The 25,238-nt window shown below is 50.3% G+C and overlaps 1 protein-coding gene across 3 annotated transcripts in view; it reads left to right on the plus strand.

The window, feature by feature from the left end:
* The window catches only part of TBC1D22A (TBC1 domain family, member 22A), a 472,727-nt gene that overhangs the window by 23,028 nt on the left and 424,461 nt on the right, over positions 1-25,238 (plus strand). The window contains exons 2-5 of one of the 3 annotated variants that reach the window (XM_011984057.1): positions 8,197-8,253; positions 8,345-8,481; positions 9,172-9,512; positions 13,028-13,204. In XM_011984057.1, the coding sequence (XP_011839447.1) occupies positions 9,194-9,512; positions 13,028-13,204 (496 nt within the window). In that variant the 5' untranslated portion in view covers positions 8,197-8,253; positions 8,345-8,481; positions 9,172-9,193. The remainder of the gene's footprint in view (positions 1-8,196; positions 8,254-8,344; positions 8,482-9,171; positions 9,513-13,027; positions 13,205-25,238) is intronic. The other 2 variants (XM_011984056.1, XM_011984058.1) reach the window with 2 other exon arrangements.

Genomic DNA, 25,238 nt, shown 5'->3' on the forward strand with positions numbered 1-25,238 from the left:
TTTTTTTTTTTTTGGATACAGAGTCTTGCTTTGTTGCCCAGGCTGGAGTGCAGAGGTGCGATCACAGCCCACTGCAACCTCCAACTCCTGGGTTCGTGTGATCCATCTACTTTAGCCTCATGAGTGGCAGGGGCTACAGGTACATGCCACTGTGCCCAGCTAATTTTTTGGTAGAGATGGGGATCTCATTATGTTGACCAGACTAGTCTTGAACTCCTGGTCTCAAGTGATCCTCCTGCCTCAGCCCCCCAAAGTGCTAGGATTACAGGTGTGAGCCACCATACCTGGCCAGTTAATATGCTTTTTTTTTTGGACAGGGTCTTGCTCTGTCACCCAGGCTGGAGTGCAGTGGCGCGATCTCGGCTCACTGCAAGCTCCGCCCCCCGGGTTCACGCCATTCTCCTGCCTCAGCCTCCCGAGTAGCTGGGACTACAGGCGCCCGCCACCACGCCTGGCTAATTTTTTGTATTTTTAGTAGAGACGGGGTTTCACCGTGTTGGCCAGGATGGTCTCGATCTCTTGACCTCCTAATCTGCCCGCCTCAGCCTCCCAAAGTGCTGGGATTACAGGCACGAGCCACTGCGCCCGGCCTTAATATACTTTTTTAAAGACAGATTTCGTTATCTGAAATGAGCTACATATTCTTTTAAAATATCTTTAGTTGAAGTCTGCTTTTCTTTTTAGCTATGCAGAAACAAATAAAAGTGCAATTTTGGTAAGATAAAATGGGATTCCTTTAGTCTGAGCTGAACTTTGTTGGAACATTTTTTGTTTACTAACACAAACGGTTTGCCTATGAAGAATTTATGAATTTCCGGCTGTCCTGGGAGGAAAAGCCTGTGGCCTGTGATAATGTGACAGAGACTGTTTTTAAAAGGACGTGCAAATAGTCCTTTTAAGTAGGCCGAGATGTATGCTGGTTTTGAGCAATAGAGATACATTGGGGAATGATAGGAAGAACGTAAATGTTCATATAAAGAGAGATTGATAATATCGATGACTGTGGCCTGGCATGGTGACTCACGCCTGTAATCCCAGCACTTTGGGAGTCCGAGGCGGGTGGATCACGAGGTCAGGAGATCGAGACCATCTTGGCTAACACGGTGAAACCCCGTCTCTACTAAAAAAAATACAAAAAAATTAGCCGGACGTGGTGGCGGGTGCCTGTAGTCCCAGCTACTCAGGAGGCTGAGGCAGGAGAATGGCGTGAACCTGGGAAGCGGAGCTTGCAGTAAGCTGAGATCGCGCCACTGTACTCCAACCTGGACGACAGAGCGAGACTCTGCCTCAAAAAAAAAAAAAAAAAAATTGATGACTGCTATTTGTAGGCCACGTCACAGTGTTTGGATTGCTGTGATATATGGTTATCTCATTTTGTACGTGTTCTTCTTCCCATTTCCAGGAAGAGAAAACGAAAATTCAGAGTACTTACTTGGTTAAAACTTTACCAGCTAGTAAGTGTTGGAGCTGGACCTTGAACCTGGGCCTTTTGATTGTTAAACCTGAAAGCTTTCTACCAGTGTCAGAGAGACATCCAAGACATTTCAGGGAAAGGACATGACAGATAGATTGTGCTTGATCTAAGCAGGCTGTATCTTTTTTTTTTTTTTTTTCCCCTGCATAGAGCAAGCCTTTGATTCTGCTGATAGGTTTTGTGGGTGAGAAATTCAGGTGGGGCATAGTGGGGATGTCTTGTCTCTTCTCCATGATGTCTGGGGCCTCACTAGGAAGACTGGAAGGCCGGGGCTGAAATTATAAGAAGGCTGATTCACTGACTTGTCTAGAGGTGATGCAGGCTCTCCACTGGGCCTTTAGCTGGTGCTGTGGGTTGTAATGTGTACATATGGGAGATCCTTGTGGCTAATTTTGGTGTCTTCAGAGAATGGGTAGCTGGGTTCCAAGAGTGGGAACCCAAGAGAGCCAGGTAGAAACTGTGTTGACTTAAAAAAATTATGACATCTTCCCCGAGATACAGATACAACACAGTTCACCCATGTAACTTCACACACAATAGCCTTCACCCATTTAAAGTAAATAACGCAGTGGTTTTTTAGTGTCTTCAAAGAGTTGCGTAACTATCACCACAATCAATTTTAGAGAATGTTTATTGCCTCTAAAAAACCTCGTGTGTCCTGTAACTATCACTCCTGCCTTCCTCCCTGTTCTGGTCCCCAAGTTACCACTAATCTACATTCTCTGTATATAGAATTGTCTGTTCTAGGGATTTCAAATAAATGGAATAATATAATGCACGTTTCTTTGGTAATTGTCTTCTTTCACTGAGCATAATATTTTCAAGATTCATCTATGTTGTAGCTTGTGTCAGTACTTTTGTTTTGTTTTGAGACAAGGTCCTGCTCTGTTGCCCAGGCTGGAGTGCAGTTTTGCGACCATGGCTCACTGCAGCCTTGATCTCAACCTCCTGAGCTCAAGTGATTCTCCTGCTTCAGCCTCCCATGTAGCTGGGACCACAGACATGCATCATCATGCCTGGTTAATTTCTTGATTTTTTGTAGAGATAGAGGTCTCACTTTGTTGCCCAGACTGGTCTTTAACTCCTGGGCTCAAGTGATCCCGTCCGCCTTGGCCACCCAAAGTTCTGAGTGCTGGATTATAGGTGTGAGCCACCTCCCATCCTTGCCTTGCTCCTGAGTTTAGGGGCAATATACTCGGCCTTTCACCACTAAGTATGGTGTTAACTGTGAGTTTTTTGTAGATATCCTTATCAGGATGAAGATTACCTTTGATTCCTGGTTTGTTGAGAATTTTTAGAATGAAGGAATGTTGAATTGAATCATATGCTTTTTCTGTATCTATTTAGACGATCATGTGGTTTTTGTACTTTATTCTCTTAAATATAGTGTATTGCACTAATTGATTTTTGTTTATTAAACAAACCTTGCATTTCTTGCGTAAATGCCACTTGGTTATTACACATAATCTCTTTTCATGTGTTGTTGGATTTGGTTTGCTAGTGTTTTGGGTTTTTATGTATATATTCATAAGAGATACTGGTCTGTAGTTTTGTTTCTTCGTGATGTCTTTCCTTGATTTTGGTATCAGGGTAGTATTGGCCTCATAGAATGAGTTGGGAGGTATTACTTCCTTTTCTAGGTTTTGGAAGGGTTTGTGAAGAATTGGTATTAATTCTTCTTTCTCTATCTGGTAGCATTTACCAGTGAATCCCTCTGGGCTTTGTGGGTAGTGTTTTGATTACTAATTTAGTCTCTTTATTTTCATTTTTTATTTTTTTGAGACAGGGTCTTGCTCTGTTGCCCACACTGGAGCGCAGTAGTGCCATCATAGCTCACTGTAACCTCGAATTCCTGAGCTCCAGTGATCCTCCCACCTCAGCCTTCTGAGTAGCTGGGACTGCAGGTGTGTGTTCCCATGCCCACTAGTTTTTTGGTTTTTAGTAGATGAGGTCTTGCTCTGTTAGCCAGGCTGATCTTGAACTCCTAGGGTTCAAGTGATCCTCCCACCTTGGCTTCCCAAAGATTACAAGCATGAGCCAGTGTGCCCAGCCTCTAATTCAGCCTCTTTACATGTTATGTATCTAGTCATATTTCCTCCTGCTCCTTGAGTAAGTTTCAATTGTATGTATCTTTCTGGGAATTTGTACATTTAATCTAATTTATCTTGTTTGTTGGTGTACAGTTGTTCATAACATTCTCATAATTATTTTTATTTCTGTAAGGTTGATAATAATGTCTTCTTCCTCATTTCTGTTTTTTTTTTTTTTTTTTTTTTGGAGACGGAGTCTCGCTCTGTCGCCCAGGCTGGAATGCAGTGGCGTGATCTGGGCTCATTGCAAGCTCCGCCTCCTGGGTTCACACCATTCTCCTGGCTCAGCCTCCCGAGTAGCTGGGACTACAGGTGCCCGCCACCCCATCCAGCTAATTTTTTTGTATTTTTAGTAGAGACAGGGTTTCACCGTGTTAGCCAGGCTGGTCTCCATCTCCTGACTTTGTGATCACCCGCCTCGGCTTCCCAAAGTGCTGGGATTAGGCGTGAGCCACCGTGCCCAGCCTCATTTCTGACTTTTGTAATTTGAGTCTTTTTTCTTTTAGTCAGTCTAGCTAAAGGTTTGTCAGTTTTATTCATCTACTCAGAGAACCATCTCTCGGTTTTGTTCATTTTCCTTATATTTAACGAAATAACCAGACCAGCAGCTTTCTGCATCCCCCTGGAGTCCTGCTGTGGTTCTGGAAGTTGCCTCTCATTCTTTCTGTTGAGTGGCCAGTGCATGTGGGGGCTCCCGCGTCTCCCCTTCACCAGAGTAGCTCTGCCTTTACCTGTTTGGCATTTCCATGTAACATTTCTTTTGAAAAGTTGGTTTACTGCTAAAGTACAGTGAAACCCCACAGAACAAAACTGAAGCCACATGCATTAACATTGATACATAAAAAACAATCTTGAGGGAACATCCAGTTGCAAAAAGATACATATGTATGAAATGATAACAATGTAAACTTTGCAAATGTGCAGAATAATATGGTATGTTGCCTAGAGATCCACCTCTCTTCCATAATAGTATAAACTCTTACATGGAAATGGAAAATGTCAAATACAGGTTGGTAGCTACCTAGGAGGAGGCAGGTAGAGAACCAGAATGGGGAGGGTTTCAACTCTGTTATATGACCAAATGTCGGAATTTGGTGGAAGTGAATCTCTGGGTAGTGTCTGTGTGGTTATTCCTTATGTCCTATATGTCACTAAGCTGGCTTTGCAGCCTGCCAGGTGTGAGTGACCTTGGGCAGGCTATTTTTTTTTTGTGTGTGTGTGTTTTTGAGACGGAGTCTTGCTCTGTCGCCCAGGCTGGAGTGCAGTGGCGCGATCTCAGTTCACTGCAAGCTCCACCTCCCGGGTTTACACCATTCTCCTGCCTCAGCCTCCCGAGTAGCTGGGACTATAGGCACCCGCCACCACGAGCCTGGCTAATTTTTTGTATTTTTAGTAGAGACGGGGTTTCACCGTGTTAGCCGGGATGGTCTCAATCTCCTGACCTTGTGATTCGCCCGCCTCGGCCTCCCAGTAAGACTGGGTTTCTATACTCCTGTGGCATGCTCTTGCAGGAATTATCATGGAACGTTCAAAATGCCAGTGTAAGTGTTGCTTTGTGTTGCTTTTGTAAGTAAACTGTAAGGGCCTGAATAGTTTGGACTGTATTGTGCTTATTTTGGCCTCCCCAGTGCCCTGAGAGTCAGTATTGAAAAAATGTTTGTTAAATTTTGCTGAAAAATCTTAGACTATAACAGTAAACATTTGGTATAATTAATATATTGTGCTGCAGGCATAGGAATGGGATACTGAATAGAAACTGAGTGGGAAGCTGAAAAATGACCTAATGTAATATTTTAATGTTAAAAATGATATTCTCGAATATCATTTCACTGGGTGAAAGGAGAGGTTACTTAATCAATGACATTTGAACTCTCTTTCTTTTTAAAGTTTCCTACTAAATGCTATATAGCAAAATAAAATAAATTCTAGGTGGATTGAAAACTTGAAGGTAGGAACGAGCCCTCTAGAAGGATGAAGCTAGCACGCAGTGAAATGTTTGTGCCCTCTTGGAAGGGCTGGGCCTTTCCAAGTGTCGTCCCCAAAGTGGAATCATGAGGAAAGGACACAAGAGTGGCTCAGCCTCCCAGACCAAGGAAAACAGATTGGCCACCGCCTTTCTCTTTCTGTCACTGCTCTAACAAATCATCACAAACTTACTGGCTTACAACACACATGGTATCTTAGACTTCGAGAGTTTGCAAGTCTGACGTGGGTCTCACTGGGCTAACACCAAGGTGATGGTGGGGCTGCTTCCTTCTGGAAGCTCCAGGAGAGAGCGTTTTCCCTACTCTCTCCAGCGCCAGGAAGCCGCCCACATTCCTTGGCGTATGGCCCCTTTCTCCAAACGCTATATTGCATTTGTGTGACCTTTTGTGGTCATGTCTCCCTCTGGCCACAGCCGGGAAGCTTTTCTGCGTTTGAGTACCCATGATTAGATTGTGCCCAGCGGGATAGCCCAGGACGGTCTCCCACCTCCGGGTTTGTGTTCTTAATTGCATCTGCAAAGTCCCGTTTGCCACGTCAGGTGACACAGTCACAGGTTCTAGGCGTTAGGGTGTAGACATCTTGGCTGGGGGCCACACCACCGGAATGACTAACAAGGAATGGTCTGTTTACAAGGTTTCTTTTGCAAAGCAGTAAGAAAGTGGTGAGCACCTCATTAGAAAATGGACAAAGGGTATGAACAATTTACAAAAAGAAGAGGTACAAATGAACAAAATTAGAAAAAAATGTTTTACCTCACTAATGAATGAAAAGGCACATAGCTGACACGGAGACCACTGTTCTCCTGTTGAATGAGCAGTGATGTGTGGTGTCGGACTCTGCTGGTGGGATATGAGCCATGGCTCTTTGGCAGTGTGGACCAGCAGCATTTTTAATGCGTGCTTTATGTCCCAAGCTTTCCATTTCTAGGAGTCTATCTTCAAGAGGTTATCATAGTTGTGTGCAAATATTTGTCTCCAAATATCTTTATTACTTTTTTGTAATCCCCATTTTATTTTATTTTTTAGAGACAGGGTCTCACTCTGTAACCCAGATTGGAGTGCAGTGGTACATTCTTGGCTTACTGCAACCTCCACCTCCCAGGCTCAAGCGATCATTCCCACCATTTTTTTTGTAATCACTTATTTTATTTTTTTGAGACAGGGTCTCACTCTGTAACCCTGGTTAGAGTTCAGTGGTGCAGTCTTGGCACACTGCAACCTCAGCCTCCCAAGTAGCTGGGACCACAGGCTTGTGTCACCACGCCCAGCCAATATTTTAATATTTTTGGTACAGACACGGTTTCGCCCTGTTGCCCAGGCTAGTCCTAATCTCCTGAGCTCAAGCGATCCACCCACCTCGGCCTCCCAACATTGCCAGTATTGCCATCAATAAACAGAGATTCGTTTATTTCATGTGTCTGGTAGTCTGTGGTGAGCAGCGCAGGGTTGGGCAGCAGCTCAAAGCCGTCATAGCCCCATGCTCTTTCCCGCCTGTCTGCCCTGCTGCCCTTCATGGTGGCATCTTCCGTCACTCACGCACGATGGCTGAGGTCCCAGGCCTCACCTCTGTGTTCCAGGCAGAAAAAAACGGAGAGAAGCTAGGGGCCAAAGGGGTCCTAGGTAAGCCTGTTTTTTTTTTTTTTCCCCCAGAAAAGTAAAAACCCCCATTTATTTCTTGCTGGCTGTGAGAAATAAATGTGTGTCACAGGCCAGCCGTGGCTGAAGTCAGCCAAAGGAGCAAAGGCTTCTGGGTAGAGGTTGATCAGTCAACCGACAGTGTCCGCCATGTGGAGTATTTCGTTTCCATCGGTTTTCCAAATTTGCTCTGATGAATATAAGACTTTTATAATAAAGACTTTTATAATAAAACAATTAAATCTTTTTTTTTTTTTTTGAGACGGAGTCTTGCTGTGTCACCCAGGCTGGAGTGCAGTGGCGCGATCTCGGCTCACTGCAACCTCTGCCTCCTGGATTCAAGCCATTCTCCTGCCTCAGCCTCCCCAGTAGCTGGGATTACAGGCGCGCACCACCATGCCCAGCTAATTTTTGTATTTTTAGTAGAGACGGGGTTTCATCATGTTTGCCAGGCTGGTCTCAAACTCCTGACCTTGTGATCCACCCACCTTGGCCTCCCAAAGTGCTGGGATTACAGGCATGAGCCACTGTGTCCAGCCCATTAAATCTTTAAAAAAATTATATTTATCTTTTGCAATTCTGCATTCAGTTTCAGACAAAATGATTGCAGTTGAGAATTCCCAGATGGGCGTTTCTTGGAGTTCTTAGTCTGTGGGTAGAGTCTGCAGTCCCTTCATTGCACTCCCAGACACCCTCATCACCGTATGGATGCCCAAGGGTCTGTGGTGGTGCTTGTTGGGCTGAGGCCCATTCTCAGGGAGGGGCTGAATGCCCTGCTTGTGTGGGGTGTGGGGTGTGGGATGTGGGGTGTGGGCTTGTATGGTGCCATTCATCCCTTCTGAACTGGGCCCTCAGGACCCCGGGTGGCTGCAGGGAGGCCTGCAGCAGCCAATGAGAAGCTACTTCCTTCAGTCCTGTGGGTTCCTGGGAGCCCACCTTTTGGCTAAGCTGGTGGTAGGCTCTTGGGAAGGCAGGAGAGAGGCTCACTGGTTTTCCATTTCTTTTCCATCAGCATCCAGCATGTGTATGGCGCCCAGCACCCCCCGTTTGATCCACTGTTACATGGCACGTAAGTGACGTTCCAATCTCACTTGGCATCTCGGCTCTGATGTGGGAGGGCTGTGGCAACCCTGGTCTTCCTGCTTCCCTTCTGCTCCCAGGCATTCCTGAGGGAGTAGAGTGGTTTCTCATTCAGCCACACTGATCAAGCAGTTGCTTTGTGTGAGATGCTGCACACCCCATGCTTCCCATCCCAGTGAGGACGGTGGCTGTGGGAGCCACAGCCTGTTGCGGGGAGGCGGGGGAGCCCTGGGAAGAGCCAGGAGCCGGCATCCTTTAGCCATGGGCAGCCTGGCTGCAGGCCATTCATGCTGGCTTGTCCTTTCCGCTCCTCCTTCCCACATTCTCCACCGGCTGCTGGAGCCCGGCCCTGGCCTGTCCTGGCCCCTCCACAGCAGGCAGGAGCACAGGGTGTGGGACTTGTGCTTGACTGGTGTGGCCCTGCAGGACTGCACCTGTCTGACGAGTTTCTGACATGAGGTAGGGCCGGTGTTGTGTGTTGTCATGTTTTGGGGGAATGTTGTTTAAATGATCGTGTCTTCAAATCCGTATACCACAGGCCCATACCCTGCACAGGCGCTCCTGGCCCACACCCCCACTGCTGGGCAGGAGCCTTACTGGGACTTGGGGAAGGTGCCACTGGCCAGAGTGAGCTGGGCTGGGTCTGCAGGGCAGCACCATGTGGCCCTGTGCCTCCTCCCAGGTGGCCTTGCTGGAGCCCCCTCCCCTCCTGCCACTGAGTCCTCACGGGCTTCACCTGCTGTGCTCCTTTGGCTGCCTCTGTGAATTGTGTTTGCTTTTTCACTCACTGTGGCTAGATCGAAGCTGAAAACTTCTATGCCTGTCTTTTCACCTGGGAATTCTTTCCTGGCTGGTTTTGGGTGAAACCTTCGAGCATATACGACTAAAGACCGCCTTTGCATTGCAGTTTGCTGAAGTCCACGGCCAAGATGCCGACCACACCGGTCAAGGCCAAGAGGGTCAGCACCTTTCAGGAGTTCGAGAGCAATACCAGTGATGCCTGGGACGCTGGGGAGGACGACGACGAGCTCCTGGCCATGGCGGCAGAGAGCCTGAACTCCGAGGTGGTCATGGAGACGGCCAACCGGGTGCTGCGTAACCACAGCCAGCGGCAGGGGCGGCCCACACTGCAGGAGGGGCCGGAGCTTCAGCAGAAACCCAGGCCTGAGGCAGAGCCGCCCTCACCTCCCAGCGGTGACCTCCGGCTGGTGAAGTCTGTCAGTGAGAGCCACACGTCCTGTCCTGCAGGTATGATGGGAGGACTGAAGAGATGATCTGGGTTTCTGGCCAGGCTAAGAAAGTGGCCAGAACCCACTCACTGTGGGAGAATCAGTGGGTTCCCGTCCTCATTTGCAGCAGGCCCCCTGGCCCATGAGAGCCCTTACGGTTCTCTTCCAAGGGTAGGGGAGCAGCCTGCGCTCTGTCCTGGGGCCCCCACGTGCTTTCTTCTGTCCTAGCTAAGTGCGTCTCTCCTCCGAGTGGAGTGGAGGCACCAGGCTGTTGTGGGCCAGCCGTGAGAGGGCCACGGGGGAGCAAGCGCCTGAGGACACTGTCTCCCTCTTAACTCCACCAGCTTGCAATGGTTCCATGGGTGACATTGCCAGCCTGCATGTTTAGGGGCTGGCCCTCTAGGCAGCTTACAGGATTCCTGCCCGGGGTGCATACATGTGGGCTCAGGTCCGAAGCGGCTGGGAGTCTGACTTTTGGGTCGGCCACATTCGCATTCTGACCCCCTCGAGTGGGGTCGTGTCTGGTGCCGTGTGCGTGGCACTGGTGCGCAGCAGCTGTTCCTGAGGCTGTTTCTGTGGCTGCCGCTCTTTAGGTGTTACAGGCCATCACGTCTGTGATAGAAAAGCCACACGGTCGCGGGCACTGTTTTCAGAGCTTGGGATAGCCCACTGGACAGACTGAGGTCCATCTGTGCCCTGTGGAAAGTCCGTTCTGGTGAGAGGGATGGATGCAGCACTGCCCACAGCCAGCAAGGGGGCACAGAGTGTGCTGGGAGGCAGCAGGTGCCATGGTCAAGAGAGGCAGAGAATGGGGTGGGAACGCGGTGGCTGTGAGAGCAGTGGTGAGTGAGTGTCATCTTAAACGAGGAGGTCAGGGTGTCCTTGCATGAGCAGTGCTGTTGGGAGGCAGGGCTGAGGGGCAGGGGCGAGGGCTAGCCGGGGCGGCCACAGGCCCTCATAGGTACCACCCTCCAAGGTCTTCTGGGGGCTAGGGTGCTCTCCCCACATTTCCAGCTGGGAAGATGGAGATTGTTAGAAGAGGCTGAGGTAACCCTGCAGAACTAGGTTTCATACCTAGGTCTAGTTTTTAAAACCACTTTCCAGGAATTGGTTAACTTCTAAAATGTTACAGCTCTCATTAGTTGAGAATGCTGTGCGTGATTTCATTTGATCAGTTTTCTTTTTGGAATCTAATAAATTTTAAAGTATTTGAACTTGTAAGTGGAAATCTGGTGATGGCCTTTGCGGGAGGCTTGGAAACCTGGTGACTGACTGAAGCATGCACTGACCGCCTCCTGCAGGCCCATCCTGGGCAGCGCCCTTCAGCCTGGGCGGAGTCGGAGTTGGCAGGATCCCTGACTTCATCTGCTCATGGAGGGTGGTGCTGACATTGAAGCTCTGTGAGCCTCTCAGCACACCGCCCCCTACCCCCAAGATTCAGGGTGCTGTCAGGCTGAGAGTGGCCAGGGCTGCAGGACCACACTGTGTGTGGCTGGGGGATCTGACAAGAGGCAGGCTCAGGCTGCGACCAACCGGGGTCGGGGAGCTGTGGGATGTCACCCTGGGATGGCCTCATCCTGGAAGAGCCAAACAAAGGATGCTCCAGACAGCTTGCACTGGGAGAAGGGAGCCTGTGACCTCGTTGCCTTGTGCCCCCACTGCCTGCCTTGGAGTTGGCCACTTTTCCGGTGTTTGCTTTCTGGGCAAGACTTTTTTGAGCACTTCAGTATGGTAACGGTGATACCATATATTGATCGTTTACTGTGCGGCAGGTACCGTATCACGTCTCTGTGATACTAAACTCATTAAACTTTGCAGCAACACTAGGGCATGCACTTGTGGGCCCTGCTCAGGACTGAGTGGCCCCTTCCATGTCCTGATGAAGCCACATCAGTCATTCCTAAGGATCGCAGGGAAGTCCAGCTGAGCACCTTTAATTCTGGGACTCGGTGTACAGCTGCTCTTCCTGCTGAATGTTGATTCTGAGGAACTGTCAGTGCTGCTGAAGCAACAGCCTCTGAAGGAGGGACAGGGGCACTGTTACCCATGGTCCTCCCCTCTGCCCAGGTGCTGGTTCTCAGCCCGCCTGCGGTAAGGCCGGCAGTGGGAACTCTGGAGCCAGATGCCCCGGCCTGGGGCCCCAGCCCACTGCTCGGCGTGCGGCCGCTACAAAATAGGAATCACAGCAAGGGCGCTGAGGCTGCTGGGAGGAGATTCTCCCGGGGGTTGGGGGGTGTCAGGGAGAGTGGGCAGCGGGGATCGGGGGAAGAGACAGGGTGGTACTCTGAAGTCTATGCCCCCACTTTAGCAGACTTCGCTGGAAATTTAACTGGACCACATTCTGCCCAGAGGCCATAGGTTGCTTGGCTCCTGGATAGCCTGAGGGTTTCTGTATGAATTCTTTTCCCTCACCCCCAGGTTATGAGGAAATGGGGGCGCTGTGTGGGAAGGAGGGCGCGGGGGAGTGCGGCTCCTACCTCCTTGCTCCCGGCTGCTGGAGTGGATGTCAGCCGGTCAATTGCAGCATGTGCTCCGGCTCCGTTTCCTGGAGTTTAGTTTTCACTCTAGTTTAATTTTCAGCTTTTGAAAGATGAGATAGCTAGACAGGATTTAGACCTAGGAGTCTGGAGCCTTCCCCAGCCTCTTGCTTGTTGGTCTCGGGTGGCCGTGTTGAGTGACCTGAGGGCCTTAGGGTCTTCCCTTGGGCTGACCCAGTCCCGGGTTGCTAGGTGGGACATGCTGTCTCACCTCCTGCTTAGGCCCCTGTGGGCCTGTCCATCTTGGGGGTCAGCGACGCCTTGGTGGGCAGCAGCAGAGGGCGGGAGGGAGGGCGGGCAGCTTGTACTCTAGTGCCACCTCGGTCACTGCCTGTGGTGGGGTCTGGGAAGGTGCCATTCCTTACTTGTCTGGCTTCCTTTGTTTCCTTGGGATGAGGGTCCCTGTGGGACCTTCCTCCCAGGGCACTGGGGAGACCCAGGGAGGGCCAGGCAGGTGGCAGGTTGGGCATGCCCTTGAGACAACAGGTGAGTGCCCTCGCAGTGCCCTGGTTCCTGCTGTGTCCCCACCATTGTCTCCTGTCCTCAGCGCCTCTGCAGGCTTTCTCCTTTCCCTCACGGTAACTCGTGGACTTGCCCTCTACGCTCAGGCCTGGCTGACCCGAGAATACCCTCCTGCACAGACCCTCTGGATCGTGTCTCCTGGGAAGGCCCTGATCCTCCACCCCAGGCACTGGTGGGAGCCTGACGGCCAACACAGCCCGAGGGATCCTGGAGTTTTCTGGCTGTCGTTGTGTTGCTTTTATGCGAGGTGCTCGATTTCATTGATGACTGATACTCTGCCAGTGAGGCCAGTGAATTTCAGAGGTGTCAGTTCTATGTTACCGCTCAAGAAACTGAGGTCCCCAACTGCTCAGTGATGGGAAGAAGGGACCACTGTGACCCGACAGCGTTCACAAAGAGACGGTGGCACAGCCAGGAGGAACATGCGGTCGAGAGGAACGCCCTCACCCTCACCCCCGTTCTCTCACCCCTGCAGAAAGTGCCAGCGATGCCGCCCCTCTGCAGAGGTCCCAGTCTCTCCCACACGCGGCCACCGTCACGCTGGGTGGCACATCTGACCCCAGCACCCTCAGCAGCTCAGCGCTGAGCGAAAGAGAGGCCTCCCGGCTCGACAAGTTCAAGCAGCTGCTTGCCGGCCCCAACACAGACCTTGGTAAGCACCCTGCCCTCTGGAGGACACACACAGACATTTCTTGCCGTTTCTGAACTAGATCACATCTTAAAGGATTCCGTGTGGGCTTAGGTAATGCACACGCTTCCGTGTGTAATTTGTCTTGCAGGAAGGTGAGGAGTTCACGTAATGTTTTCAAGTCAGTAAGTCACTAAGGTAGTAGCAATTTGTGCTGATAGTTGCCTCTAGACATGTTTTGTTAGTGTTTTTCCAGTGCAATTTGAAAATGTATTTTGCGTTCCTTTTGGTTTTCTTTTTTTTTAAATTTGAGACAAGGTCTTACTCTGTCGCCCAGGCTGGAGTGCAGTGGTGCAATCATAGCGCACTGCAACCTGGAATTCCTGGGTTCAAGCAATCCTCCTGCCTCAGCCTCCTGAGTCTCTGGGACTACAGGATTGTGCCAGCACGCTCACCAAATTCTTTTTTTTTTGAGACGGAGTCTCGCGCTGTGTCACCCAGGCTGGAGTGCAGTGGCGCGATCTCGGCTCACTGCAAGCTCCGCCTCCCAGGTTCACGCCATTCTCCTGCCTCAGCCTCCGAGTAGCTGGGACTACAGGCGCCCGCCACCACGCCCGGCTAGTTTTTTTGTATTTTTAGTAGAGACGGGGTTTCACCATGTTAGCCAGGATGGTCTCGATCTCCTGACCTCATGATCCACCCGCCTCGGCCTCCCAAAGTGCTGGGATTACAGGCTTGAGCCACCGCGCCCGGCCTCACCAAATTCTTTAAACAATTTTTTCCAGGGATAGGGGTCTCCCTGTGTTGCCCAGGCTGGTCTTGAACTCCTAGGCTTAAGAGATTCTCCTGCCTCAGCCTCACAAAGCACTGGGCTTTCAGGCGTGAGCCGCCGCGCCTGGCCCATTCTGTTTTCTTGTTGTCCCAATTGCAGTCTTCATTATTGCCGCCCTTGGTGAGCCCTTCGAGGCTGGCCAGGTGGACATCCTTGTTGGTCATAGTATTCTGAAGACAGTGGCTCATGGGGGCGCAGCGCTGGTGACCATCAACTCGATCTGCTGGTTTGGCACCTTCCTGCCCTGGGGCTGGCAGTCATCAGAGGGTGACAGGCTGTGAGCCCTGCAAGGGGCAAGGGTGAGGCTGGGGCAGAGGGGCAGGCCCGCAGGGCAGAGCACAGTCACCAGCGTGACTCTTCCTGTGCGAGTTGCTTCCAGGCACACGCAGTGTCCCCGTGGACTGCCGTGGCCAGGCTCTGTGGAACGCACTTGCTTTGAGTTCTTCTGGTGGCATTCCTGCTGAATCCACGTCCTTCCTTTCCGTATCTCATCTTTGTGGAGCACCACTCTGGCTAGGCGTTTGCTAAATGCTGGAGCTCTCGGGAGGACTGGAATGTGGCCTTGGTCATGAGATTGCTTCACTAGGGGGACAAACCTGTATCAGACAGTTACGGCCAGTGTCACTGTGGCACTCTGAGAGCCGGAGGTGCAACACCTGGCTTGGCCAGGAGGTGGCGAGTGGCGCACGCGGATGGGCCGCCGGGAGCCACGCAGGAGCCATGCAGGGGCCATGCAGGAGCTCGCAGCATCTGGGCCTTCATGCTCAGGCCCAGGGCAGGGAGACGGTTTCTGGGCAGAAGCAGCGGTTCAGAAGGCACGGCTGGAGCTGTGTTCCCGAGGCTGGGGAGGGCTCTCGGAAGGTCTGTTGGCAAGGAGGACACAGCTCTGCGTAGCGTTCTCAAAGCGGGTGGTGGTTTCTTCCTTATGTTTGTTTTTTTGAAACAGCAACACTTGCATGTGTTATAACATGACACAGCACAGCAGGGTCTGTGTGAAAATGAGGCCTGTCCCAGCCTCCACCTTCCCTTCCTTTCCACAGTTCCAGGTGTCTCCTTCCAGTGATGGCCCATGCATGTGTTGTTTTAAACATTTTATGTTGATGCAATTCAAACTTGCAGAACAGTTGGCAAGGATAGTGCCAACAACTCCCATATGCTCTGCACCCAGAATCACCAGTTGTTTACATTTGCCCGTTACCGTTCTGCATGTGTGTGCCTGTTTTTGTGTGTGTGTGTGTATATATATATATATATTTCTGAACCATTTGAGAGTCAGTTGGAGATACATCCCTTTACCTCTAAAACCTTCGCTGCCTATTTCCTAAGCACAGAGACATTCCCTCAGTATCATCACAGCACGGGTATCAAAATCAGGAAATTGAACATTGACACAGTACTATTGTACACTTTTATTATTATAATCCGCAGTCCATAGTCACATTCTGCCAGTCGTCCCTGTAACGTCCTTTCTCTGTTTTTTTCTTAGCTCAGACTCCTGTGGGGGACCACGCGTTCCATTTGGGTGTCACGCTTCTGTCTTCTCCATCAGCCTGGAGCAGCAGCTTTGCCTGTCTCTGCGTTTCGATCTTGACACTTTAGCAGAGCACAGGCCAGTGTTTTTGTGGGATGTCCCTTGGTTTGTGCTTGTCTAGTGTTTGCCCACGGTGAGATTCTGGTTGATAATTTTTGGCAGGAACATCCCTGAAGGGATTTGTGTTCTTCCTGGTCATCACAGCGGGGCACGTGGTGCTGGTGGGTCCTCGCATTGACGTGGACTCCGATCACTTGGCTGAGGTGGCGTCTGCCAGCTCTTTGCACCGAAGAGCTCCCCTTTTTTCTTTGGTGATGAAGTGTTCTGTAGAGGGACGCTCTGGGGTCTGTGCATTTCTACGGTGTTTTTCTTTCTCCCCTTGCACGGTAAGGGTTGTGCACCTCACTTTTTAAAGGAATGATATCTTTTCCCGTGGTGTATGTGGAGAACCGCCTTAGTCTTTGGAGTGCCCTGTAACATGCCATCCTATGGACGTGCCCCACTTGACTGCACCAGCCCCTGCGGATGGGCAGACAGGTTATTCCTAACTTGCTACTATTACAAACAACTCGAGAACGTTTCTTCAGGCACCTGAACCTCCTTCTGTGATGGTGACGCTCACAGAGCATCCCTAGCCATGGGTGAGGCGAGAAGGCAGTGTGGGGGATGACTCTGTGATTTTGGCTAGAGCACCGGGTAGGTGGAAGTGTCACCCACCAAGACAGGAGATGAAGGTAGGTCGTGCTTGCAGGATTAGAGTCTTGTAGTTGATGTATTAGCCACTTCCTCTCCTAGCATGCCAGCGCCCCTTCTCTGCTGGCTCTCGTGCCTCCAGGGTGGCGCGGGGATGCAGAACCACGTTGCACCTAGGAGAGCAGATCCTGGAGCCAGGCTGCCTGTGTGGAGAGCTGGCTCCACTGGTTACTCGCCGCGTGACCTTGAGCCAGCTTGGTGATGATCCTGCATCTCAGAGTTCTTGTTTGCGTGATAGGCATGACGAAAGCAGTGCTCATTTTGCAGTTTGAATGAGATAGTAAGTATAACATGCTTAAGAGAGTGCCTAGCACATACTAAACACTCAAAAATGTTAGTTATTTTTATGGTGGTTGTTATGTTCATTTGAACTGGCTTTTTTATCTTTTTATCTTCTCACTTGATTTTTGCGCTGCTGACGTATATGGTCACTTTTGTAGTCATTGACGAGTCAGGTGACTTACAGATGTTGTCCTGGTTGTGTCTTGTGGTTTCCAGCAATAGGCAGGTGGCGGAGAGACAGCTGATGAAAGCAAGATTTGCCTGATGGGAACCCTGTGCTGGGCCAGGCTCTGAGTACCCACCTGGAACATTCTGGAGGACTTTGTAATTGAAGCAACTTTTGGAAATTAAAATCATACTTAAAAGTAAAGCTTTCAAGACTTGTGGGAAGATGGGAGTATGTAGGGCTAGATTTTACCGTGTAAAAATCAGGTTATTTTGTTAGGTTGAGGGGACTGTGGGTTTTTCTCTTTCTTTATAATTCTATGTAAATATCACATCTAAAACCAAAAAGCTCAATGCAGAGCTTTCAAAGTTAAACGATTACTGCATTTGCATTTAGTAGCAAGAGAAAACATCGCCAGTAAATTGCCTGTTTTTATAAGGCAGTTGAGATAGCTTTGGAAGACCGTGGAATGTACTGTCTTCACATTACATGAAAGACATAAGTGGCAAATATTTGCCAATGTTGGAGAAGCAAACCACCGATGTGAGGAGTGCCTACAGAAATGAGTCTACCTGCGGAATATCACTCTGTCCAGCGGAGTGCTGTTTCTCTTTGTTTAGCTTACACTCTGTTATGAGCCTGGGGATGAAAGTAGCAAATAGAACTTAACAGCTCATTTTGCTCTTAGCATTGGCTCAATATTTACTCACACAAAGATTGCCTACTTTGAAGCCCCAGAAAATGACACTCATGTTGGTCACGTGTGTCTGGTAAATGGTAGTGTGATTTGGTAGCCTGCAGTACATGCAGTTTCCTGAGGGCCGTCTAGGGCCCGCCATCTAGAGCCCCCCAGTGGGGCCTTGGAGGGCAAACTGTGTGTGGAGCTCAGCTCTGGCCCTCAAGGCTTTCAAACAGTAGGACAGAAGGCGTGACTACGCTTCTGTCAAGGAGTGGGACCAGGCCACGGCCGTGTTCCACTTCCCCCGAGGGGTGAGCACCCAGTCTGGGCTGTATAAGAGTGTGCTGATAGATGGAGGTCAGCAGGAGAGGGGGTTTGGGGGTTGGGAGGGCATGAACAGAAGTTTGGAGCCGTACACCTCGGGAGCACTAATATGAGTAGATGCCCCCTTGGTGTCCATGGCGGGAGGGCAGCCCTGAAGGGGCCTGGGCCGTTGGTGACAGGAGGAAGCAGGTGTGGCCTTGGGGTAGGCTCTCAGTGTGATGGCTGGCCGTGTCCTTACTCATGAATTGGCTGAACCTCCCTGTCTCGTCAGCTGTAGAGGGGGCAGGAGACCTGCCCTGTAGGGTCCTTGTGAAGGTCGGCGGGAATTCTTGTGGAATCACTCATTCATCCAGGCTCTGTTGGGCACCTGCTGTGGTTGTGGGCAGTGGGGAGGGATCGGCAGCCAGGCTTGCAAGGGCCCTGCCCTCAAGGAGCTGACATTCTCATGTGAGGAGACAGACGGAACTCGCTCAGTAACCCCACAACCATCAGGGAGCATCTGGGGAGAGTCAAGGCACGTGGAGGGTAGAGACTGGAGCTTCTCTGCAGTTGGCTGCTTCTGGGGCGAGATCTGCATGGAGGCAGGCATTTGAAGAGGGGGCACGAGCATTCTAGGGACAGGCCCAGAGGTGCAAAGGTCCTGCGGGCAGTAGAGCTTCATGTGCTTGAGGGGTTGCTGAGCCTCTGGCCTGGTGGCTGAGTGGGGTGTGGGGAGAGGCCTGCGAGGCGGGCAGGGACCTGGTCCCCAGGGCTGAGAAGTCCAGGAGAAGGAGCTCTGCTTTTACTTTGAGCACAGCATGAAGCCTCTGGGAGCTTTTGAACCGGGGGAGTAAAGCGTGGTGCAGAGCATGGGAAAGTGGTTGCTATTCTGTGGCAGGAAGAGCTGATGGCTGCTTCTGAGCAGGTGTTGCCAGTGGCCATGGACTAGGCAGAGTCCTTGGGGAGCTCTTGGGAGGGGCTGGGGGAGGGTCAGAGTAGGGTGGGAGACTAGGGGGCAAGAGTGGAGGCCATGGGCTGGGGATGTGGGTGGGGTGGGCTGCATGAGTCGGGGGCTAATGGGATCTGGAGCTGGGTAGACTGGCGAGAAGGCGAGAGCCAGGACCCCCATAGTTCAGAGCCTGGGGTCTGTAGGGACGGGGAACAGCCGATAGACACAGAAATCAGAACACACTCCAGAGATGGCATTTCACTGGGGAGACAAAAATCACATCCTCATGAAACAGAGAGCCAGGGAAAGTGTGTATTTAAATAATGACATAGTTACAGCCGTTGGGGGCCTTTACTCTGTGCTGGGCACTGTGCCGTAGAGATGATGTTACCAGTCACCAGACCCCGCCCTGTACCCCCACCGCCTTCCTGTGTGCCCCAGATTGCTGGCCTTATCGCTGGTTTACGGCTGAGGAGCTTGAGACAAGGTTAAGCAGGCGGCTGCCCTCCAGCCCCACAGTGAGGGCAGAGCTGGCTGGGAACCAGGGTCACCCCGGGCTGGGCTCCCAGCCTCCAGGTCACACATTTCTGGTTAGTGTAGACAGTGGGCATTCTCGGTGCTGTTGGAGGCCCGAGGAACGGGGGCGGTTTTCTCTCCTGTGGGCCTTGTTGGAGATCCTGGCTTCTGGTGTGGGAGCTGGGGCCAGGTGCCAGGAGCCGAGGCCAGGAGGATGCTTGGTTCCCGCGACCCGGCCGTCGGTGTCCAGCGTCGCCCTCTAGTGGCCAGGCGTTGTCCTTGCAGCCTGTGTTGTATTAACATAGCAGGGCACGTTGGCCTTATGGGTGGCGGGTGCTTACACTTGCGCGTGCCTGTGTGTGTCCAGCCTGCTTACACTTGTGTGTGCTTGTGTATGTCCAGCGTGCTTACTGAAAGTGCCTGTGTGTGTCCAGCATGCTTACTGAAAGGCAAGCACAGCCTCAGAAGAGAATAAAGTGAGGGACGAAGACGAAAGCTCTGGCTAACTCAGCCTTGTCCTGGAGTCTCATCAGGGAAGGGCTTTCTCAAGGAAGGCAGCCCCCTGGCCACCTAGAACTGTCCAGTGCAGAGGCCCTGGGGCGGAGGGAACAAACTCCCGCTCGCACAGCCCTTCTGTGCATGCAGTGACCCAGCCACACGCAGATCCTTGCTGGCCCTGCTCTGTCCTCAAGTCCCCTGCAGTGAGTGTCACATGGTAGCCACTTGCCATTTGATGGTTCGCTGACTCTTCAGCTAGACTTTTCTCACCTTCCTTTGGGGCATACATGGTCCTCTGTCTCTGGTTTTCCTTTGTTTCTTAAATTTACTAGGTAAGTAAGTGACACTACCATCCAGTGGCAGCTCAGCAATAATGCGATGGTACCTCCTTGAGCCAAGGATGGGCTTTTCCAACCGTGTGGCTGTGGGTTTGCGTTTTCCCCTCCGTGGCTTCCCCCACAGCACTGCTCCTCTGCTTTCCCTCAACGCTTGCCCCAGGCCGTGGCCCGCTTTTGCTCGTGTGTTCCCACTTACGACAGGAGCTGCGCCTGTTTCTTTCCTCTGCTCGTTTTGTCACTAAAGGGTTTCTGTGATCATCGTTAACAGAAATGTTATTGAAAGTTAGAGAAATGGAAAAGATAATAAAACCAGCAAACCAAAAGTGCCACTGTTTCCACATGCTGTATTAACTAGAGTTGTGCTTGCTTTTTCCCTCTAATTTATTCCCTCTTAATCGGTTCTTACCAGTCCTTCAGAGCGCACTAGCAGAAATTGCTCTCAGCGGCCGTTTCGTCTGCAGAACGATCTGGGCTTCAGGCAGGGCATGCGAGAGCCTCAGATGAACACGCTGGTTCCCCCCTTTCATGGCATTGCCGGCATCCTTTTTTCTGGGCGACGTTTTCCCTGCTCGATGTGGTATTTGAAATACGTGTGGTGTCACTCGGCTTAAAATAACCAAATTAGATATGATTTGGTGAAAATTGAGAATTTTATTTACTATCCATAGTAGTGTAATCTTCAGTTTAACAGGAAACCTTTCTCTGTTCCTTCAGGTGATTTGTTTCTGTTGAATGGTGATTTTTAGTCTGTAATATTCAAAGCAAATGCTAAAAGAGAGTTTATAAGTCTTTGGGATGGTTTTAAAGGAGCCGCCTTAAAAACTTATCTGTTACATGTTTATCTTTTTTTCTCTTATAATTTCTTTTGTAGGTGAGGATATTGAATAGAGACTTGAGCAATTGTGCGACTGTGGTGTGTGTTTTCTCTGTGTGAGGGACAGAAGAAGGAAAGTAGGGCGACTATGGCAGGATCCCCAGGAACTCATTGCTCCTTGCCCTGTACAACGTTTTCTTCTTGTAACTTAGCTCCCATTATGGTTTCCTCCGAGACAGTATGAGTTTGTGTCCATCTGCCCATTAGACTGTGAGCTTCTTTTGGGCCGTGGCTGGAGTCACTCGTCCTCCTGTTCCAGTGACTGGCACACGCATGGCACATTCTGAGGAAATGCTGGCAGAGTTAATTGAGCCACCAGCGGTCAGTCTCTTTCTTTCCTTCCCCGTGTTCTTGAGTGGTGAGTGGGGCATCGCTGGTTTTCCAGTTGACACAGGGTGCCTTGTAGCCAGGGCTTTCCGTGAAGATGCGTTTTTGCTGTAGGTAACAGAAAAGCAGACGCAAGGACTTTTGAGCAAATAGGGGTTAAGTTTCTCAGCAAGATGCCTGGAGGCAGGTAGCTGTTGGCACTGGTTCGCTGGCTCGGTGATGTCCTCAGGATCTAAGCTCCAAGTCACTGGGCCTCTTCCTCACGACTCTAAAGGGGTTGTCATCACCATGGGGTGATGAGAGGAGCCATCACCAGGGCAGCGTCTTCTCACTGGGAGAGCAGGGTTCCCTTCACAGCCAGGCCGCATGGCCGCTCCTGGTGGTAAGCCTGTGGGCTGGCCATGGGCACTTTCAAACTGGGATTCTGGAAATAGAGAGGTGGGACAGGTTGGATATCGCTTAGGCAGCCAACTGTGTTTTCTATTCACAGAGATTGATGTGTGTGTCTGTCAACCCCCCTCCCCCATTTCTGGTTCCTTAATGTCTTTCCGTCCTTCTTCTTTTTCTATTTATTTATTTTTCATTTTTTTTTTGTTTATTATTTTGAGATGGAGTCTCGCTCTGTCGCCCAGCTGGAGTGCAGTGGCTTGATCTTGGCCCACTGCAGCCTCCGCCTCCCAGGTTCAAGTGATTGACCACAGGCCATTAGAACTGACATGTAAGACTGAGCTGAAAAAAAAAAAATCAAGCTAAAAAAGGATCTAAAAATGTGTTAACTTAGAAAAATGTGATAATGTACCTTTGACTTTCTGGGGACTCTGAGTATGGTGGTGGGTTGTCACCCAAGCCTGAGGACAGAGTGACGGAGCCTGAGGGGCAGAGGTGGCACGTCTGTGGCTGGTGGGTCCCCCCTGGGTCTGGAGTGGGTAGAATAGTCCTGATCTTCAGCCAGTCAGACCTGAGTAGATACAATTAAGGAATTGGGTTTGGTGATATGAGGAGGGGAGGGTCGACCACTTCACAGGGCTGGCCGAGCAAATGTGTGCAGAGCAAATAGGGCTTTGCTCCTCCCCAGGCATGGCCTGGATACTCTAGAATTTTGGTATATTTTGTAAGAGGATTGGCAGATTCTGTGACCGCAAATTCTTCCTGTGCAACTGCAGATTCTACAGGTGCATCCTGTAGACACTTTATAGGCGAAGTTTGAGGGAAGAGGGTTTCTTTAAGGAAAGGTGGAAGAGAGTGGTGAGCAATTAGAATTCACCACGAGCATGGAACGATGGGGGATCAACAGTAGCAAGATTGTTCCCCTTTAGAATTCAGGGCTTCAGGGATTAGTATTGACTGTGATGGTGATTGTGGGAGTGGTGGTGATGGTGATGATGGTGATGATGATGGTGATGGTGGTGGTGATGGTGATGGTGCTGGTGATGGTGGTGGTTATGATAGTGATGATGGTGGTTATGATGGTGATGATGGTGGTGGTGATGGTGGTGATGGTGGTGGTGGTGGTGATGATGGTAGTGATGGTGGTGGTGATGGTGACGATGGTGGTGATGGTGGTGGTGGTGGTGATGGTGGTGGTGGTGATGATGGTGGTGGTGATGATGGTGATAGTGGTAGTGATGATGGTGGTGATGATGGTGGTGGTGGTGATGATGGTGATGATGGTGATAGTGGTGATGATGATGGTGATGATGGTGGTGGTGATGGTGGTGATGATGATGGTGATGGTGGTGGTGATGGTGATGGTGCTGGTGATGGTGGTGGTTATGGTGCTGGTGATGATGGTGGTGATGATGGTGATAGTGGTGATGATGATGGTGATGATGGTGGTAGTGATGGTGATGATGGTGATGGTGGTGATGGTGGTGGTGATGGTGGTGGTGATTGTGGGGTGATGGGGATTGTGGTGGTGATTGTGGTGATGATGGTGGTGATGATGGTGGTGATGGTGATGATGATGGTGGTGATGATGGTGGTGATGGTGATGATGATGGTGGTGATGATGGTGGTAATGGTGGTGATGGTGATGGTGATGATGGTGGTGATGGTGATGATGACTGTGATGGTGGTGGTGGGAATGATGGTGATACCAACTCTCCTGCTTGTCGGTGTTGTGGAGCCTGTCAGCCCGTGCTGAGGACTTCTGTCCTGTCTGCTCTGAGGCTGCAATGCTGCTTTGCTTGGAGCTGATTGGGAGGCACAGTGGGTTCGATGTTAGAAGGAAGAAGCACATGCGTGTGTCTGTGTGACAAAGCCATTTGCTTGATGACACGCTGGCACTGCTTGGCACTGCACCTCTGCAGCGGCAGTAACCTGTGTTTATCCAGCCCTCCCCACATCTACCACCTGGGTAGTGTCTTCATTTGTAGAATGGGGTAATGACAGAGGCCTCCATGGTGCTTGGGAGTCGTGATGAGGCCATCTGTGGAGTGGTTAGCGTGGAGCTCTGCCCGGCTGCTGGGCTCTTACCGTCTTTTTCCTGTGTGTCCTTCCCACCCAGGTTTTCCATGGAGGCCATGAAGCTGTAGATGGCATTTGTTGTCCTTTTATTCCAGTTAATATTGCATCATCAGCCTCTCCCATGCTGCTATAATCTTCATAACCATCATTTTTAATGGTTGTATAATGTTTTGAAAATGATCTTTTTTTTTTTTTTTTTTTTTTGAGGTGGAGTCTGGCTCTGTCGCCCAGGCTGGAGTGCAGTGGCCGGATCTCGGCTCACTGCAAGCTCTGCCTCCCGAGTTTACGCCATTCTCCTGCCTCAGCCTCCCGAGTAGCTGGGACTACAGGCGCCCGCCACCTCGTCCGGCTAGTTTTTTTTGTATTCTTTTTAGTAGAGACGGGGTTTCACCGTGTTAGCCAGGGATGGTCTCGATCTCCTGACCTTGTGATCCGCCTGTCTCGGCCTCCTAAAGTGCTGGGATTACAGGCTTGAGCCACCGCGCCCGGCCTGAAAATGATCTTTAGTTAAAATTCTTATTAAAATTGCTTATCTAAGTCAAAATTTCATTTATATGCTTGATGAAAATGTAGACTTGTTTGAGAGTGTTCAAAACGTGTCACATCAGCTCACGCACACAGAAGCCGTGTTCCGGGGTGTTCTGGAGGACGGAGAGATGCTCGGGGCTCACCACTTGCAGTTTAGGAACTGGTAGCATTGATTTCTACTCTATTTACCTGTGTTTCTAATGGGAAAAGCTACATTATACAAAGTGAGAACATTTACAATGGTTCCTCAGGGCTTGCAGCCTGACAAATAAATCTGCTTTGCTCCCTGAGCCACCCTTCTCTTTCTGTCTCCTTTCAGAAGTGTTCCGCACATATTCAAGTAGATTTATATAGACATGGTAATATATTTCTCACTCCACCCCATTCTTTTAAAAATGCAAATGAAAACATATTAGTGTTATGTGCCCCTTTTCTCACTCAAAAAAAAAAAAGAAAAAGAAAAATGTGTATAGGAGAGCGTGAGAACAGGTGAGATTTAGTTTGTAGGCATAATCATCTTTTATTACGAGTGTCAAAATGGCATAAAATCATCAAATTTTTAAGTAAAAATTGTTTTAAAAACTTGAGGTGCAGTTCAAATAACAGACGATAAACTGTTTTGTGGTGAACAGTTCAGCGGCTTTTGGTACATTCACACTACTGCACAACCCCCACCTCAGGTATTCCTCATGCAGAAGAATAGGCGGATGGTTAACCTTTGGGAGGAGTTTTTTGTTTTTTTAAACAATAATTACAAAATCGGAGAGTTTTTATTCTTAGAATCAAATGAATAGGTAGCTCTGCTTTTGACCCTTCTAGACGCCCCTTGGTGATACACTCTTCCATTAAGGACTCAGATGCCTCCTGGAAGACAGGGGACATCAAATCCGTCCTTCTGTCCTCATGTGAGTACTTTGGGGGCCGCTGGGCTGCTGCGAGTCTGAACCCTTACGTGCAGGATGATTAAAGAGACTGGGCTTACTTTGGGGAGCGTGGCTGGCACAGGCCAGGCTGTG

Source organism: Mandrillus leucophaeus, unplaced genomic scaffold (assembly GCF_000951045.1).
Source record: "Mandrillus leucophaeus isolate KB7577 unplaced genomic scaffold, Mleu.le_1.0 Scaffold26, whole genome shotgun sequence".
Classification (NCBI taxonomy): Eukaryota; Metazoa; Chordata; class Mammalia; order Primates; family Cercopithecidae; genus Mandrillus; species Mandrillus leucophaeus.